The sequence below is a fragment of the Dama dama genome, chromosome 31 (genome assembly GCF_033118175.1).
Source record: "Dama dama isolate Ldn47 chromosome 31, ASM3311817v1, whole genome shotgun sequence".
Classification (NCBI taxonomy): domain Eukaryota; kingdom Metazoa; phylum Chordata; class Mammalia; order Artiodactyla; family Cervidae; genus Dama; species Dama dama.
This window is the reverse complement of record NC_083711.1, coordinates 45,681,655-45,696,904: the sequence shown is the minus strand read 5'-3', so window position 1 is coordinate 45,696,904 and position 15,250 is coordinate 45,681,655. Positions and strand designations below refer to the sequence as shown.

Sequence of the window (15,250 nt, the reverse complement as noted above, 5' to 3'; positions counted from 1 at the left end):
ATACTGCAACTAGAAAGTAGCCCCGGATCACTGCAACTAGGGAAAGCCCGTGTGCAGCAACGAACTTAGCATGGTCATAAATTAAATTAAAAAATAAAAGGTAAAAACATAATCCTATTACACAGGCACAATCATTAATACTTGCAGATAAACTGTTTTCAACATTTTCGTTGTACATGTGTGTATGCACGTGCACTCAGTCCTGTCCAACTCTTTGCAACCCCATGGACAGCAGCCTGGCAGGCTCCTCTGTACATGGAATTTTCCAAGCAAGAATATTCATATATGAATATCTACATCTGTACTTAAATGGAATCTTGCTGTTTTATTCTGCCTTTCTGATGTATATATGTACACTTCCTTGATCTTTTTTATAGTATAGTTTGAACTACTTTTATATGAAGCATTAAAGCATAAAGAAGCTTTCAATAGTTTTTTTTGAAAGATGTCTTTCAATAACATCTTTCATCATACTGTAAAGTATAATGAGTATGTCATTAAATATTGTATCAAACTTCTATTGTTGGGCTTCATAGAATACTTCCAATTTTCATTCCTATGAAAAACTTTGGGATAAACATCCTCCCAAACACATTTAAAAAATTTCTTGATACTTTAAGATCTCTTCTTAGGAACAGAATGCCTAGGAATACACACATAATTTAAAGTTTTAGATAAACACTGACAAATTAGAAATGCTATAGCAATTTTATAATACTGCCAGCATTGCTCCCACTCCCTGGCCAGCCTGGCTCTTATTCTTTTCAATTTTTTACCATCCTAACAGCATATTATTTTACTTTGCATTTTATTAATTTCTTGTTAAGTTCAATATACTTTCATATATTTATTAGACATTTATATATTTTTTGTGACTCACTTATTCCAGTCATAAATCAAGATTTTTAAAGTTCAATGTCATTAGTACTCACATGCATATAAAAAATAAAACAACTTTTTAATACCATTGTCTGCTATCATTTAAAAAGATGAATGCATTTTATTACAGTCATACATTACCAGTGGCTATAAAAACTGATACAATTGGAAATATATACCAAGAGCTTTAAAAACATTCAGTCACTTTGAGCCAGTAATTTCATTTCTGAAATTTATACTGAGGAAACATGAAGTATGACAAAGATTTATACAGTAATATGTTAACTGAAGAATTGTTTATAATCTTCCAAAACTGAGAACAACCTTCATGTCCAAAAACAGAAATGATTAAGCAAATTTTGGCATAGGAAGGAATATAAGAAAATATTAGGTTGCCATGAGCGTTACACTCTTTTTATTTTTCCTGACTTATCACAGAATGTTAAATGAAAACTATGCAGCACACGGTGCACACTTCGGAAGGCTCCTTTCTCAGTTTATGTTAAATGTTATTTCAAAGCAGAAGAAACATACTCCAAAGATACACTTTCTAAACATTAACACTTTTCCTGATATGCACTCCTTGTATCTTAGGCTTTATTACTTTTTTATATTCAAAGAGTAATATGTAAAAACTATATAATAATTAACATTACAGAATCAAATAAATGACAAAGTAAACTTCCTTTATAATCTCATTAGTACCAAAACAAATGCTATTAATGATGCAGTACATATTACACTAAGAATTTTCTTCTCTCAATATATATTAAGCATACATTTTTATTAAGAATAATTTTCTTTATACAACTGAGATATGACAAAATATCATTATAAATAATTCTCAACACACATTCTTTTATGTACATGTTTGCCCAGCAGTCCCAGTCATCTGTACTTTTCTGAAAGCAAAAATTATGGCTGGAGGGTATGAACATTTTTCATTTTAACAGATATTGAAAAATTACCCTAAAAAAGATGTTACATTATCTGTAAGAGTAGCTTGTTTTGCCAACAGTAGACTTAATCTTTTTAACCTTTTTTCAGTCTAATAGATTAAAATGCACTTGTTCTTTCACAATCAGAAAAATATAGCTACAGGAAATTTACTATTACTGTAGATTTCTGAACAGTAACCATATTCAGCATTCCACCTACAGTGTATCTAAAATGTTCCTGAATTCATTAACTTCTTCCAAAACGACTTTAAAGAAAAAGAATGTTAAAATCAGAAAAAAAAATTCCTTTAAGTACTATTTTTTGCGTAGTATTACATTTTCTGTAATAAAATTTTTTTAAAAGTATTAAATACATTTTTTAAAAAAGTTGTTTACCAGTTAATTGGAAGAGGAATTAAAAAAATCCTATACTGAAAACTCAAGTTGCCTTAAAAACAAAAACATCTCACATTTCCCCCAGAGAATTTAACTCAGGATACCACAAACATAGCATATTTGGATCCTAGCAACTTGATAGCTGTTACTCTGAAGTAACTGGTGAGCACCTGATTTGCATACACAGCAAAACATCTCGTTTAGAACTGCTTGTTGAACAAATGGATCAACTGGTGGTGCTGCTATTTTAACTAAATTTATTCAGTAATTATTTACTGATCTGTGTGCCCAGAATCATACTTCATCTTCAAGAAATAATCTGAATAAGAAAAAGATCCCATCCCCTTGATTATTTGGTTATAAGATTAGAGAAATATGAATGGTTAAGTACTGTGCCAACACGGGGGCCAGAATAATTGGGCATCTCCACAATAAATGGAATCTCCACAGAGGAGGTGACTTTAGAGCTAGTCTTTAAAGAATGAATATATCAACCTTAAGCTGCAGAGAAGTAGAGTAGAACAGGACATTAAAAACAGAGACAACAGAACATGCAAGGCCCAAAGTTATGAAGAATCTGAAGCATTTGACAAATAATGTCAAGTATGATTATATACTTTTTAAAAACTTAGGATGTATATTTAAATTACATAAAAATAAACATTGCAACCTAGCCCATGTAATCATTTGGATTTCTAATCACTACTTGTTAAAATATAACCATCTAGTTAACCAACATTTGCAAACATACTTACTTATAATAGTGTTCCCAGAGATTTCTGTATCTTTCTTGACCTGACATGTCAAACACTGTAAAAGACAAACTATAAAACAAAACAAACAACAACAAAAAATCACTACATTATAAGCTACTAAAACTTTAAATTATTATCAATCAAAGAAACCACCCTTGAGTATACAATGCTCAAGCTGGGCCAGCTTTCAAGTACAAGTGCCACAGAATAAATTTCTTGAATATAAATAGGATTTTATAACAGTAACATATAAAAATATATTTTTCTTTGCTAGTGAAATTATAAGGATTCATCTAACCTCTAAATTCTGAAGAATAATCCAGGGATAATAGTACAAATATTTTAACATTGGTGGGCTTCTGAAACAACAGATTCCTTTTTCTAAGAGTAGCAGGAATAACAAGATAGATCTAATACCATTTTTCACCCACAACTTCTTAATCACAAGTTTAATAAAATGAATTACCTAGACGATTTGAATTTCTCTATGCTGAATCCTATTGTTGGAACTATATCTTGAGACTGAGCCTTTAAGAAAAGAGACAAAGTTTAGAAATTTGCAATTAAAAGATTGCATTTTTCCTCAGGTTAAAAGAAAAGCACCCAGTTTTTCCAATTCTAAAATCTGCCACTAAGAAAATGAAAGGATTAAACAAAATCATAATTTTTGCAAGGAGAACATTGTGCATGAATTCTTTATAGAAGTTTAAGGTTTACTAACTATAAATCTGCATAATGTGTGTCTTAATTCATATTTTGAGGCTTGGTGAAAGTTACCACCAACTTAAAATAGTTTCACAATTCTCTTTTAGCTCACATATAGGACTTCCTAATCTTCCATACTTACTGAGTTTGCAAATGAACAGAGTGGCTTCCCAGGGGGCACTACTGGTAAAGAACCCGTCTGCCAATGTAGGAGACATAAGAGAGGTGGGTTCGATCCCTGGGTTGGGAAGATCCCCTGGAGGCAGGCATGGCAACCCACTCCAGTATTCTTGCCTGGAGAAACCCATAAATAGAAAAGCCTGGCAGGATACTGTCCATGGGGTTGCAGAGAGTCAGACACGACTGAAACAACTCAGCAAGCAGGACGTGTGCTACAGAGGATTGTCTTCATGTCTAGATGGTGAATATACATGGTCTCTGCTCTCATGGAATTTATAATCTAGAGAAGGTAAACAGCAATAAACAACTAAGATACCAATCCTGAACAGTGCCAAGTGCAATGAAAGGTGACTGAGGGTGGGAGGCAATGGGGTGGAGGAGTGTTAGTTTAGCAATAAGCCTGTCTGAGAGAGGTGACATCTCACCCAGTAAATGTTAAGAAGGGAAAAAGCTATGACAAGATCTGGGCAAAGGACAATTCAGTCAAAGGAAACAGCCAGGGCAATGACCGCAAGGAAGGGAGGAACTCACCACTCAGGAAAAGTTGAAGGCCTGTATGTCTAAAATATATTTATAAGGGAAAGACTGTATGTAACCAAGTGAAAGATGGGGCCATGGGGCCATGGTGGAGATTGAGTGGAAGAGATTGCAAGAGGGTGAGAGTATAATGGGAGACCTGCTGACAGGATCCACAGGCAAGTAAAAGACCTTACATTGACAAGTTAACTTGTTGATTAAGTTAACTTAATTGGCAATTAACAGGCAATTGAGTTAATACTTCTACCATCAACTTTCTCCTTTTGAATAGAAGTCCATTCACTTTCTGACCCAGATGTCTAGAAGTTATTCTTGACTCCTTCCTTTTTTTTTTACATCCCCTATACAACAATTCTCTAAGCTTTATTGATTCTGGCTCACTAACTTAGCTTGGGTCCTCATCATTTCTTGCTTCAAATTACGACAGCAGCCTCCTGATTACTTCTAACTGCTAATACACCATATAAACAAGTTACTTCTCTAAGCCTGAGTTTTCTTAAATGTAAAATATATCATTACTACCCTTAACTCTTAATGTTTTCATGAGAATTAAGTAAATTAATAGATGCAAGATACCAGTGTCTGGTCCATAGTAAACACTCAACAAATGGTTGTTATCATTAAGAATTACAAGCTCACTGATTTCAGTTTTGTACCCGTCTTCTTCATACTGCCAAAAGTGTAACCTAAAAAAAAAAAATTAAAAAAAAAAAATCCCCTTTGAGTTCATCACTTTGCTTTTATGTAAAAAGAGGAGGAGTAGAGAGAAAATTGCTGCCTTACATCATTATGTTCATTTTGGTAGTTTACTCCTGAAAATTTAAAATTCAAATGGAAAGACATAAGGTGAAAGGTCCCTGAAGCTTGGTCACCTTAATAGTAATGTGCTAGTGAAAAGATTTCCCAGAGCAGCCCTGGTTTTGGCTTTCTGAAATCTGTTTACTCAGCTTTCCCTTCCATTCTGTGAGCTGCCTAGTATTCTCCCAAAAATCTCTCTATGTTAGACAGAATTTATTTTCTGTTACTCAGATTCTTACCTCATATCTTAGGGGTCCTTCATTGTACAACAACCTTTGGAATAAAGAGTTTCCTAATTTTTGTTGTCCTAAAATACAATACTGTTTTGATTTTATGAATTTTCATGTGCCAATGTGATAAAACCATCAGCTACTATTATTAGGAAAAAATAACAATAATAAAAAAAGGAAGTTGAACATTTAAAGAAATCTCAGAAAATATAGCTCAAATGAGTAGCCTTGAACTATAATTCTAATCACTGAACTGTAATTAGAAATTGGCCCAACCTGTCCATAACCACCCAGTTTCTTCACAAACTCTTTTTGTTTCCAGAGAAGCTACCCTTTAATTTGCTGTTTTAACAGGGATAAAATTTATCAACTTTCTTTTCTTTTCCTCACTTTTAAAGTTCTAGTGGAAGATAATTAGAAAGAAGAAACTCCACAAATTAATTAGGACAGGACAAGATATGTGAGCTGATACTTTCAGATTCAAGTGTGATTCATTTTCCTCTAAAGAATTCTGAAATAGTCTTCACTGATTAATTTCCCTCTGCTCTATTCAGGAACAAATACATTTGATGATTCTCTAAATTGGACAGGGGATGCTTACAAACCAAGGAAAGAGAACAGGAATTATTACCTAAATGGATTAGGCCATCTGAGACAGCCCAGTAATAGACCAATGTCAGTAAGACTAGAACAAGGTTTCCAAGAGAGACCCTATTTGGTAAGATTTACTAAATTTGTTGAAAATTATATCCTTGGTATGATCAATAATCATTCCCTGCACAAAAATGAAAATTAAAAAATCACCCATCAGTCCATTTGTACAAAAATACATTTAACTACTAAGAAATATTCTAGGTATTTGGGAAATCCCATGAAGAGGAGCCTGGCGGTCTACAGTCCATAGGGTTAAAAAGAGTCAGACATGCCTTAGTGACTAAACAACATTATTGAACAATGTAAGATCTATGCTCTTATGAATTTAATTTTATGATGAAGAAAAATGTAATAAACAACTTATCAACTGAACACGTGAAGCAATTTCAGATTGTTTTAAATGTTAAGAATATAAAACTGGATGACATGATAGAATGAGAGCATTTATGTTGGGGAATGGGGCAAAAGAATTTTAGAAGAAAGGTGTTAATAGAGCACAACTCTTACTATGACACTAAGACCAGATTCTTGAAAAGTTATCAGGTTAAAATGTACCTCTTTTCTCTCCTTATCAGTTTAGGGAAGATCAGCAACCTTAACATATTAACAACAAATGAACATTAAGAGAGCTTAATATTAAAAACTAGTTTGGGCTCAGGAAGTTATCTAGTTATCTAGAAACTGACTTTATCCCTCCGCAAAAAAGTATGAGACTATTTTACTCTAAAATGAGACTTGTAATTTCTTTCAAGACATTTTCCTAATAGATGATCATAGATTTCTATTCAGTTCAGTTCAGTCGCTCAGTAGTGTCCGACTCTTTGCGACCCCATGGACAGCAGCACACCAGGTCTCCCTGTCCATCACCAACTTCCAGAGTCCACCCAAGTTCATGTCCATTGAGTCGGTGATGCCATCCAACCATCTCATCCTCTGTCATCCCCTTCTCCTCCTGCCTTCCATCATTCCCAGCATCAGGGTCTTTTCCAATGAGTCAGTTCTTTACATCAGGTGGCCAAAGTATTGGAGTTTCATCTTCAGCATCAGTCCTTCCAATGAACACCCAGGACGGATCTCCTTTAGGATGGACTGGTTGGATCTCCTTGCAGTCCAAGGGACTCTCAAGAGTCTTCTCCAACACCACAGTTCAAAGCATCAATTCTTTGGCGCTATACTTTCTTTATAGTCCAACCCTCACATCCATTCACGACTACTGGAAAAACCACAGCCTTGACTAGACGGACCTTTGTTGGCAAAGTAATGTCTCTGCTTTTTTATTTCTATTACTCACCTTATTCATTAAAAATAATATTTCTCAAAGTGGATACAAGCTCACAAGAGACTGTTCTTGGGTTTAAAGGTAGGGAGGAAGCAAGTGTTTTATCTGTGCCTGGGTGACAGGTTTTAGGGCTCTTATTCTGCTCTCAGAAGGTAGAGGTCAATTGTTCTAAGGGCGACAGGATAGTTGCCTAAAGATTAAGGCTCAGGAAGTGGTGTCAGAAATTAGATGATCCGCTTAAAAATATACCTGGAGCTAGTCTAGGCTAGTTCCATAATTCACCAGTGGTAGCAGAGAGATGCATATGCTGGAAAGCAAAAGATTAATTAAAAAGCCTCAGTAATTGGCTGCATGCCCAGATGTTCCTGAGGCCTCTCCCTGACTAGTATAGTGTGTTAGGCAGGGTCAGCAGGTCTTGCACAGGAGTAGTCTGAAATTGGGATATTAGAACATTTTAAGATGGTAGACTGAGCTCAGGATGTCTCCTTCCCCTGCTGCCCCAAATGACCAATAATGTTTAGAGAAGAAAGCTGCTCCCATCCATATCAAAGAAGATTATTCCTACGGTAATAACCATGTCTTGGGACAGAAGATCACTATACTGTTGGGGATGATGGAAAGAGAAAACGTAATTTCCATTATGTTCTTTGAATGTCATTTCTGCCAATCTGAGTACAGCAGGCTCCAGGGGGATGGCACACTTTGGTACTACTAACTGTGATTCTAGTTTCAATAATTTTGTACTTATTTGACACACCTTTTACAAAAAAATTACTTTTGAAGATATTCCTTGATGTAGAAAAAAATGGAAATATCTCCTGTAGAATAGGACCTTACCTAAAGAACTTCCTTAATAATCTTGCTCCCTTATGCTACTAGGCTTAGCTGCAGAAGTGGTGCACATCACCAGCCACTAAGTTTCTTAATATTAGCCCAGGTTGATCTACTGATAGCCAAACCATCCGTGGAACAAATTATGGACCCAACCACAGCTGGGTATGGTTCTCTATATTCAATTTGGACCCCATTCAAGTGGGTAGGTTGCTATATCTTCTTCTTAAAGGCTGTTAAAGAAATTTATTACAATCACCTTGGTTAGGAGACAGACTTTTTAACCTGTTCCTTTCCTTATTGGTGAAATCTTTTTCCCCTGCTTTCATATAGAGAAGACCCCATTAAAATGACACTTCTAGCTACTGTATCTGTCCTCTCTAAATTTATTCCTTTTCATGGGTGGGGAGGACTTCTTTGATGTCTAGTTTGTGAAATGGAAACAACATTCTTGGTTCTGCCTCTCTCTCATTGAGAGCCACATGCTTCTTGAAACCACGCATTCTCATCTGTTCTTAACCATGCAGTAAACCTACACAAGCAGGATCTCTCCCTGAGGAGGAAAGCATGAATTCTGGTACATGAACCATAACTCAAGAGACTGTTAGCAAGTCCTCTGGCCAGACCTAAACCTTGCCCTCCAAAATTAATTTTTTCAATAAAACTGCTATTGTTTTTTTTTTTAAATCTCTGACTTTAGCACATCTATTTCAGCTGATTTCCAACTTGACTGGGGAACTCCATTTTCAACTTCTTATCCCAGCTGCCTCAAACTAACTGCCATCTGAAAATACACCAGTAGTTAGTTGTTTCACATGGCAAATTCTCCCATGTAGAAGAAGGGAATGGTGACCATAAGAAATGATGGCATTTTTGTAATTTGAGAGCAATCTCAAACTAAACAGAAGTAAAACTGAAGCTGTTGGGGAAAAGGTGGTGGGGGACAGTAGGAGTTCTCATTCTGCCCAACCTGAAGCACTATTTGGAGGCAATGAAGTCCACCTTCAATTACCCTATTTAGGAGCAATGCTTCCTACTATGTAGCCTGTCAGTCATTAAGAGCACCAGCTTCCTAATTTTGAACCACCTGCTAGATTTATATGCAGGCTATATATTTTTTCATCAACATCTTCCATTGATTGACTAATGGTTTTTATCTAGATAAAAGTAATTACAACTGTCAACATTAACTGTTTACCTCATATTCACTCTCCTATTCTTTCATACTTTGTTGTTGTTTAGTCACTAAGTCATGCCTGACTCTTTGCAACCCTATGAACTGTAGTCTGCCAGGCTCCTCTGTCCATGGGATTTCCCAGGCAAAAATACTGGAGTGGGCTGCCATTTCCTTCTCCTTAGGACCTTAACAACCCAGGGATCAAACTCACTTCTCCTGAATTGGCAGGTGGGTTCTTTACCACTGAGCCACCAAGGAAGCCCCTCTTTCGTTCTTACAGGACCTGTTACTAATGGAAGCAGCAATATGTCCTGTTTAAAAAAAAAAAAAATCCAGCCTCATTTACAGATGGGGTAGCCAGTGAGGTGAAAGAGTCATTAGTGCAGGCTTCTGAGTAAGCTCTTTAAAGAGGACTTATTTGGCAGGAAGACTTATTCTTCTGCCTTGTTCTTTTCTCATCTCTGCAACTTAGGATATAGCCAGCATATTAAAAAGAAGAGACATTACTTTGCCAACAAAGGTCTGTCTAGTCAAGGCTATGGTTTTTCCAGTAGTCATGTATGGATGTGAGAGTAGGACTATAAAGAAAGCTGAGCACTGAAGAATTGATGTTTCTGAACTGTGGTGTTGGAGAAGACTCTTGAGAGTCCCTTGGACTTCAAGGAGATCCAACCAGTCCATCCTAGATATCAGTCCTGGGTGTTCATTGGAAGGACTGATGCTGAAGCTGAAACTCCAATACTTTGGCCATCTGATTTGAAGAACTGACACATTGGAAAAGACCCTGATGCTGGGGAAGATCAAAGGCAGGAGAAGGGGATGACAGAAGATGAGATGGTTGGATGGCATCACTGACTCAATGGACATGAGCTTGGGTAGGCTCCGGAAGTTGGTGATGGACAGGGAGACCTGGCGTGCTGCGGTCTATGGGGTCGCAAAGAGTCAGACATGACTGAGCGCCTGAACTGAACTGAGGATAGTTAACTAAGATGGCCATGTGGAGATTTCGAGAACCCTGAAGAAAATCAGGCCCGAAGGATAGCAGAGAAGAAAGAAGGAAGATGCCTGGACCATGCAGCTGCCACACCAGCCCTGGAATATTTCTTCTGGACTTACTGAGATGACAGAAAAAGAAGCCTCCATCTGTAGTCCACTGTTACGTGGGTTATCTCTATATACAGCAGAACCTAATTGTAACTTATACTTCCTAGACGGCACAGTAGTAAAGAATTGGCCTTCCGATGCAGGAGGCACAAGAGGTTTGATCCCTGGGTGGGGAAGATCCCCTGGAGTAGGAAATGGCAACCAACTCCAATATTCTTGTTTGGAAAATTCTATGGACAGAAGAGTCTGTCAGGCTATACTCCAAGGGGTTGCAAAGAGTTGGACACGGCTGGGCACACAGCACAACTGGGCGCACAGCACAACATGACTCATACATTATGTGGTAAGTGTGCTAGTTTATATATATATTTCACTGATTTAAGCAGTACATTCATGTACTTATGACTTACATGACTTAAAGTCATCTTGCCTGCTACTACCGGTATGCATGTAACACCCTTGGGAAACTGGCTAATTATCCACAGAATCTGTAAAAATGATTCACCTTCCCCCTTGTTTTGCTCCTCTTGTAAAGAGAGAGTCAAGACGAAGGCAATGCTACCTGAACGTAAACTCCACAAATTTTTGAAGATCTTTTGTGAAGAAAAGACATTTGGAAAATATTCCAGTTTAAATAGTCAAGATTTACCTACATCAGCATAAAATACACTTCATGTTATGGCTGGCTGATACTTATTACTTTACTAAAGGTATCACAAATTTAACAAGATTTCATAATGTGACAATGAAGTTACAATGACAAAATAATCCTCCATTAGCTTTCTTTAGCAGAAAATATATAATGTATCTAATAAATATACTTACATTTGAAGGTTTAAGTTTATTAATGATTGTTGTTTTGCCACTATTATCCAGCCCAAGGCACAAAACATGAACCTCCTTCTTTTTGAGGCCAAGCAAGCCTGAAAGTCTGTCTAGCAATCCCATAATGTGAGGCAAGGATTCACAAATCAGCTGCAAGTCAGGGAAAAAAACATATATATTAACACAGGCACCTTAAATATGGAGAATATGAGCATATGTATCCCAAATTTTCAGAATTTAAAGTCAGTGATATTGTGAAAACCATGTCAATGTACCTTTGCATTTAGTAAACAGAGTTTAAGCTGATTACCAGAAAGAAGTCTTAACTGGAATGCAGATTGGCAGCTAATAACCCCCAGCAACACAGAACAATGCCCTTGAAATAACTGTACATTTCTTATTGTAACTTATAATACTTAAGAACAAAATGTGGTTTACTTAGTATCCTATGGAGTCTACCATTTGTGATACTTGAGAATATCTGCAGCCTTTTCTGGAAATCTGGAAATGTATGGGCAGCGATGTTCATTCAGAGCCTGCTGCTAAAACAGAAAGTAGAAGGCAGACCAGAATCACAAACAAACTGAAACTTTGGGCTGACTCGTCTGAGTCCACTGGCTAAATCTTTTTCTAAAGCTAACCCCATTGCTGCATTTTGCAATAATATGAAGTAATAAATATTAAATTCACCATTTTTGTTTGCTGACTATATTCAATTTAGACAGAAACAAAAAATCCCCACTGATATATTTATCTTAATTTTTCCTTTGTCCTTACATATCTTGTTATTTTTCTAAGTCAACACAAATCCATTTGGGAAGGTTATGTATAAAATGCACACACACAAACGGAACCTTAATACACTTTTGTTTCTTTGAAATTATAACTTATATGAAATATCCTGTTAAGTATTTTTTTAAAAGAACTTTAACTAGTATACTAGTGAAGAATATGAGTGTAAATACCCATCTTACATTTTAATCTCCTTTTCTCAAATACTATAAAAATTTCTTCGTTAATCTGTTCCTGAAGTTAATTTGTTCCTGAAGTCCCTACTCATTTGTTTATCAATTCTTTCTTTGAAAAAAATCCTTCAAATGCAAACTTTCAAAAAAACTCCATCAGCAATGCAAATGTGTAAGTATTTTGATGTCAAGTAAAATTACTGATGACACATGTCTGGCTATGTGATAACTTTATGACTATTCATACCCTTCCGAGGTACTGTTAGATTTAGACTTCAAATCTACAAGTGAAAATTCCCAAAGGTACTTCCTTTGGGTAAACCACCATCCCAGTCCCTCAAAACATGTGGTGGGAGAAGAGAGATACATACCCCTTTTGGCAGTCTTCAACTGTGGCAGAGACTGCTACAGCAGTAACCACAATATACCTGTATTCCAAACATTTCCTATTACTTTCCAAACTACCATTTTCAAAGTTCTCTAAATACTAGTCTCATCTCTAAGGTTCTAGAAACTTGCCATCTTACAGTCCTTCAGTATTTTTTATTCCATACCAAAAAGGCAAGACCATACCTTGAAGGAGGATGTGAGGATGCAGCAACTTGAAATAAGAAGTTTCCAAGACAACTACATCTGAAAGAAGGCTGCATCATCAGTTTTGGTTAGGCCCCTTCAGGGATCATTATGGACAGAAATTTCAAAACTGAAATTGGAAAATGAGGTACAGAAGGGAAGGTGCAGTGCCCTACCCAAACACAGGGCCACGGTTGTCTTACCCAAGGGATGGGTTTCATTTGAGATACTCCGCTTGTGCTGCTTGAATCAACTTTTCTCCTTGTGGTAGAGATTCAAATCTCACTCAATCCATTCCTTTAAATCTCAGCTTAAGGACAGGCATTTGCAGAATCTACTTTAAGTTAGCCTTTCGATATCATGAAACAATTCATACAGATTATTTTAAAGTAAATTTGCCATTGCTCACTTTGCTATTAATTATACTAAGCATATTGATATAGTCTTGTATCTTGTTTTTCATTTCTGATAGGATTTTGAATATTTAAAAAATATGACCACTTCTTGTATCATCCCCCTCTGAGCAGGGCATTGATTGTTAAAAGCCTGATATCTGAATATTTGTTTTTTCACAGAACCTTGGATTTTGATTTTCTGTCCCCTTTTCCTGGATTATCAAACACCTGATGCTTGTCACTGAAATGCTTTGGGACACACAATTTTAAAGAGAAGTCAGATGTTCTAAAAGATATAATTACATTTATTGAAGTTGCTTTATAAACAACTATCACATAGCCTTATATATGCTTCTATTTTTAGTAATTATATTTTTATAAATTTACTTTTTGCATGTATGAAATAAGAAAATAAAAGATAACAGTTTAAGTCACTCAATATTCATTAGCCATGTCCTGGGTGCACAGGAGGAGATGCAATTAAAGTCCTATAGCCATGATTCTCAACCCTGGTTGCACACTGGAGTCAGCTAATTGGATTAGTATTTCTGAAGATGGAATCAGGGCATCTGTATTTTAAAGAACCACACAGTGTTTCTGAGGTAGAGTCACTATTGAGAATTTGAGCCTTTTAGAATAAAGCCTAAAATTTCATGCATATCTTTTAAACTTGTACACAGTTTGGCGCCAATCCACCTTTCCAGTTTCTTATCTTACTGTTTCCTCTCTCTGCATACCAGACAATAAAATTCCCTTAGCTGTTACCTGAGAAACAGCTTTTTTCTTTTTTTTTTTTGGTCGCGCGTGGGCATGTGACGATCTTAGCTCCCCAACCAGGGATGGAAACTGTGCTCCCTGCAGTGGAAGCGCGGAGTCTCAAGTACTGAACCGCCAGGAAAGTCCCAGAAACTGCTTTCTAAAGGATTTTTTAACTTGTCGCCGGAAAAATCCTGAAGAATTTGGATGTTATCCACAGTTAAGAGTTTGGAAGGTAGGCTACAGGGAGCGAGGAGTCGAGCAAAGGAAACACCATGAGAGGTACTTTGTAACTCTATAAAAATGTTTTCAGGGAGAATTACAGAACAGTCTTCCAACCCCCAATAAACATTTTTATTCAGCTTTCAGTTTTTGACGGTGAAATTTCAATTACACTTTCTACACAGCAAACTAAAAGGCCCCAATTGGGCAGTGTTAAAACCATTCAATGAAACAAAAATTCACCCAAAGCAGTTCAACGAGTTTTCTGAGCCACCAGCCCATTTTTTCCCTAGTCCTCACACATTAGAAACAACTACACGGAGTGAAAAATCTGAGGAAGAGCAATTCTAAAACTGGTGGCGGCGGGGACTGCGGGCGGCTCTGGATACAAACATTGGGGTTGAGGAGATACCTGCTCTTTGCGGTTACTCTTGCGGGCCCGGGAGCTGCTGAAGAACAGGAATGAGCGCTCGTCTCCGTCTCGGGGATGGGAATGTGGTGCGGGCGCTCTGGGTACCTTCTCTCCAGGCCTCCACAGAAAGGATGCCCGGACCAGAGCAAAGCCGCCTCCACAACTTGGGTAAAGGGGTTGTAGCCTCTTCCTCAGTCCAAGTATCAGTGGCTGGGCAGGCGCCTCGGTGCGTGGCGTTCCCCCGGCAACCGGAGGTTCTTCCGGTCCGGAGCCACGCCTCCTCAGAGGTCTTAGCGCGTCTGCCTCCGAGCTCCTGTTAAGGGATTGACGAGCTTCCCGAAACGCCTGAGGAACAGTGAGGAGTATTAAAGACGTGTGAGCAAGGGTGACGGGTTGAACGGCCGCCTCCTAGCCAGGAACCGCGCAGCACCCCTGGGGAGCATGATGGGAGTTGTAGGCGCGCGCACAGCCTGCTGGGAGGTGCTTGGCGCCCGCGTGGGCCGAGGGCTTTTCTCTCCGTGCGCTCTCCCCGCCCTTTCGGGAAGGTCAGTTTCAGGGATCAGCGCTCCCTGCGGCGTCGCGGGCACAGAGGAGTGTGGATCTCCATCGAGCACGGGCGCAGTGTGGTGGCGACAACAG

At 37.6% G+C, this 15,250-nt stretch overlaps 1 protein-coding gene across 1 annotated transcript in view; it reads right to left on the bottom strand.

The window, feature by feature from the left end:
• ARL6 (ADP ribosylation factor like GTPase 6) overlaps positions 1 to 14,998 on the bottom strand; it is a 33,322-nt gene extending 18,324 nt beyond the window's left edge. Inside the window, exons 1-4 of the mRNA XM_061133955.1 lie at positions 14,612 to 14,998; positions 11,289 to 11,438; positions 3,435 to 3,496; positions 2,969 to 3,037 (exon numbers count right to left, since the gene is read on the bottom strand). Of these exons, the coding sequence (XP_060989938.1) occupies positions 2,969 to 3,037; positions 3,435 to 3,496; positions 11,289 to 11,411 (254 nt within the window). The 5' untranslated portion in view covers positions 11,412 to 11,438; positions 14,612 to 14,998. The remainder of the gene's footprint in view (positions 1 to 2,968; positions 3,038 to 3,434; positions 3,497 to 11,288; positions 11,439 to 14,611) is intronic.
• Between the last annotated feature and the right edge of the window lie 252 nt (positions 14,999 to 15,250).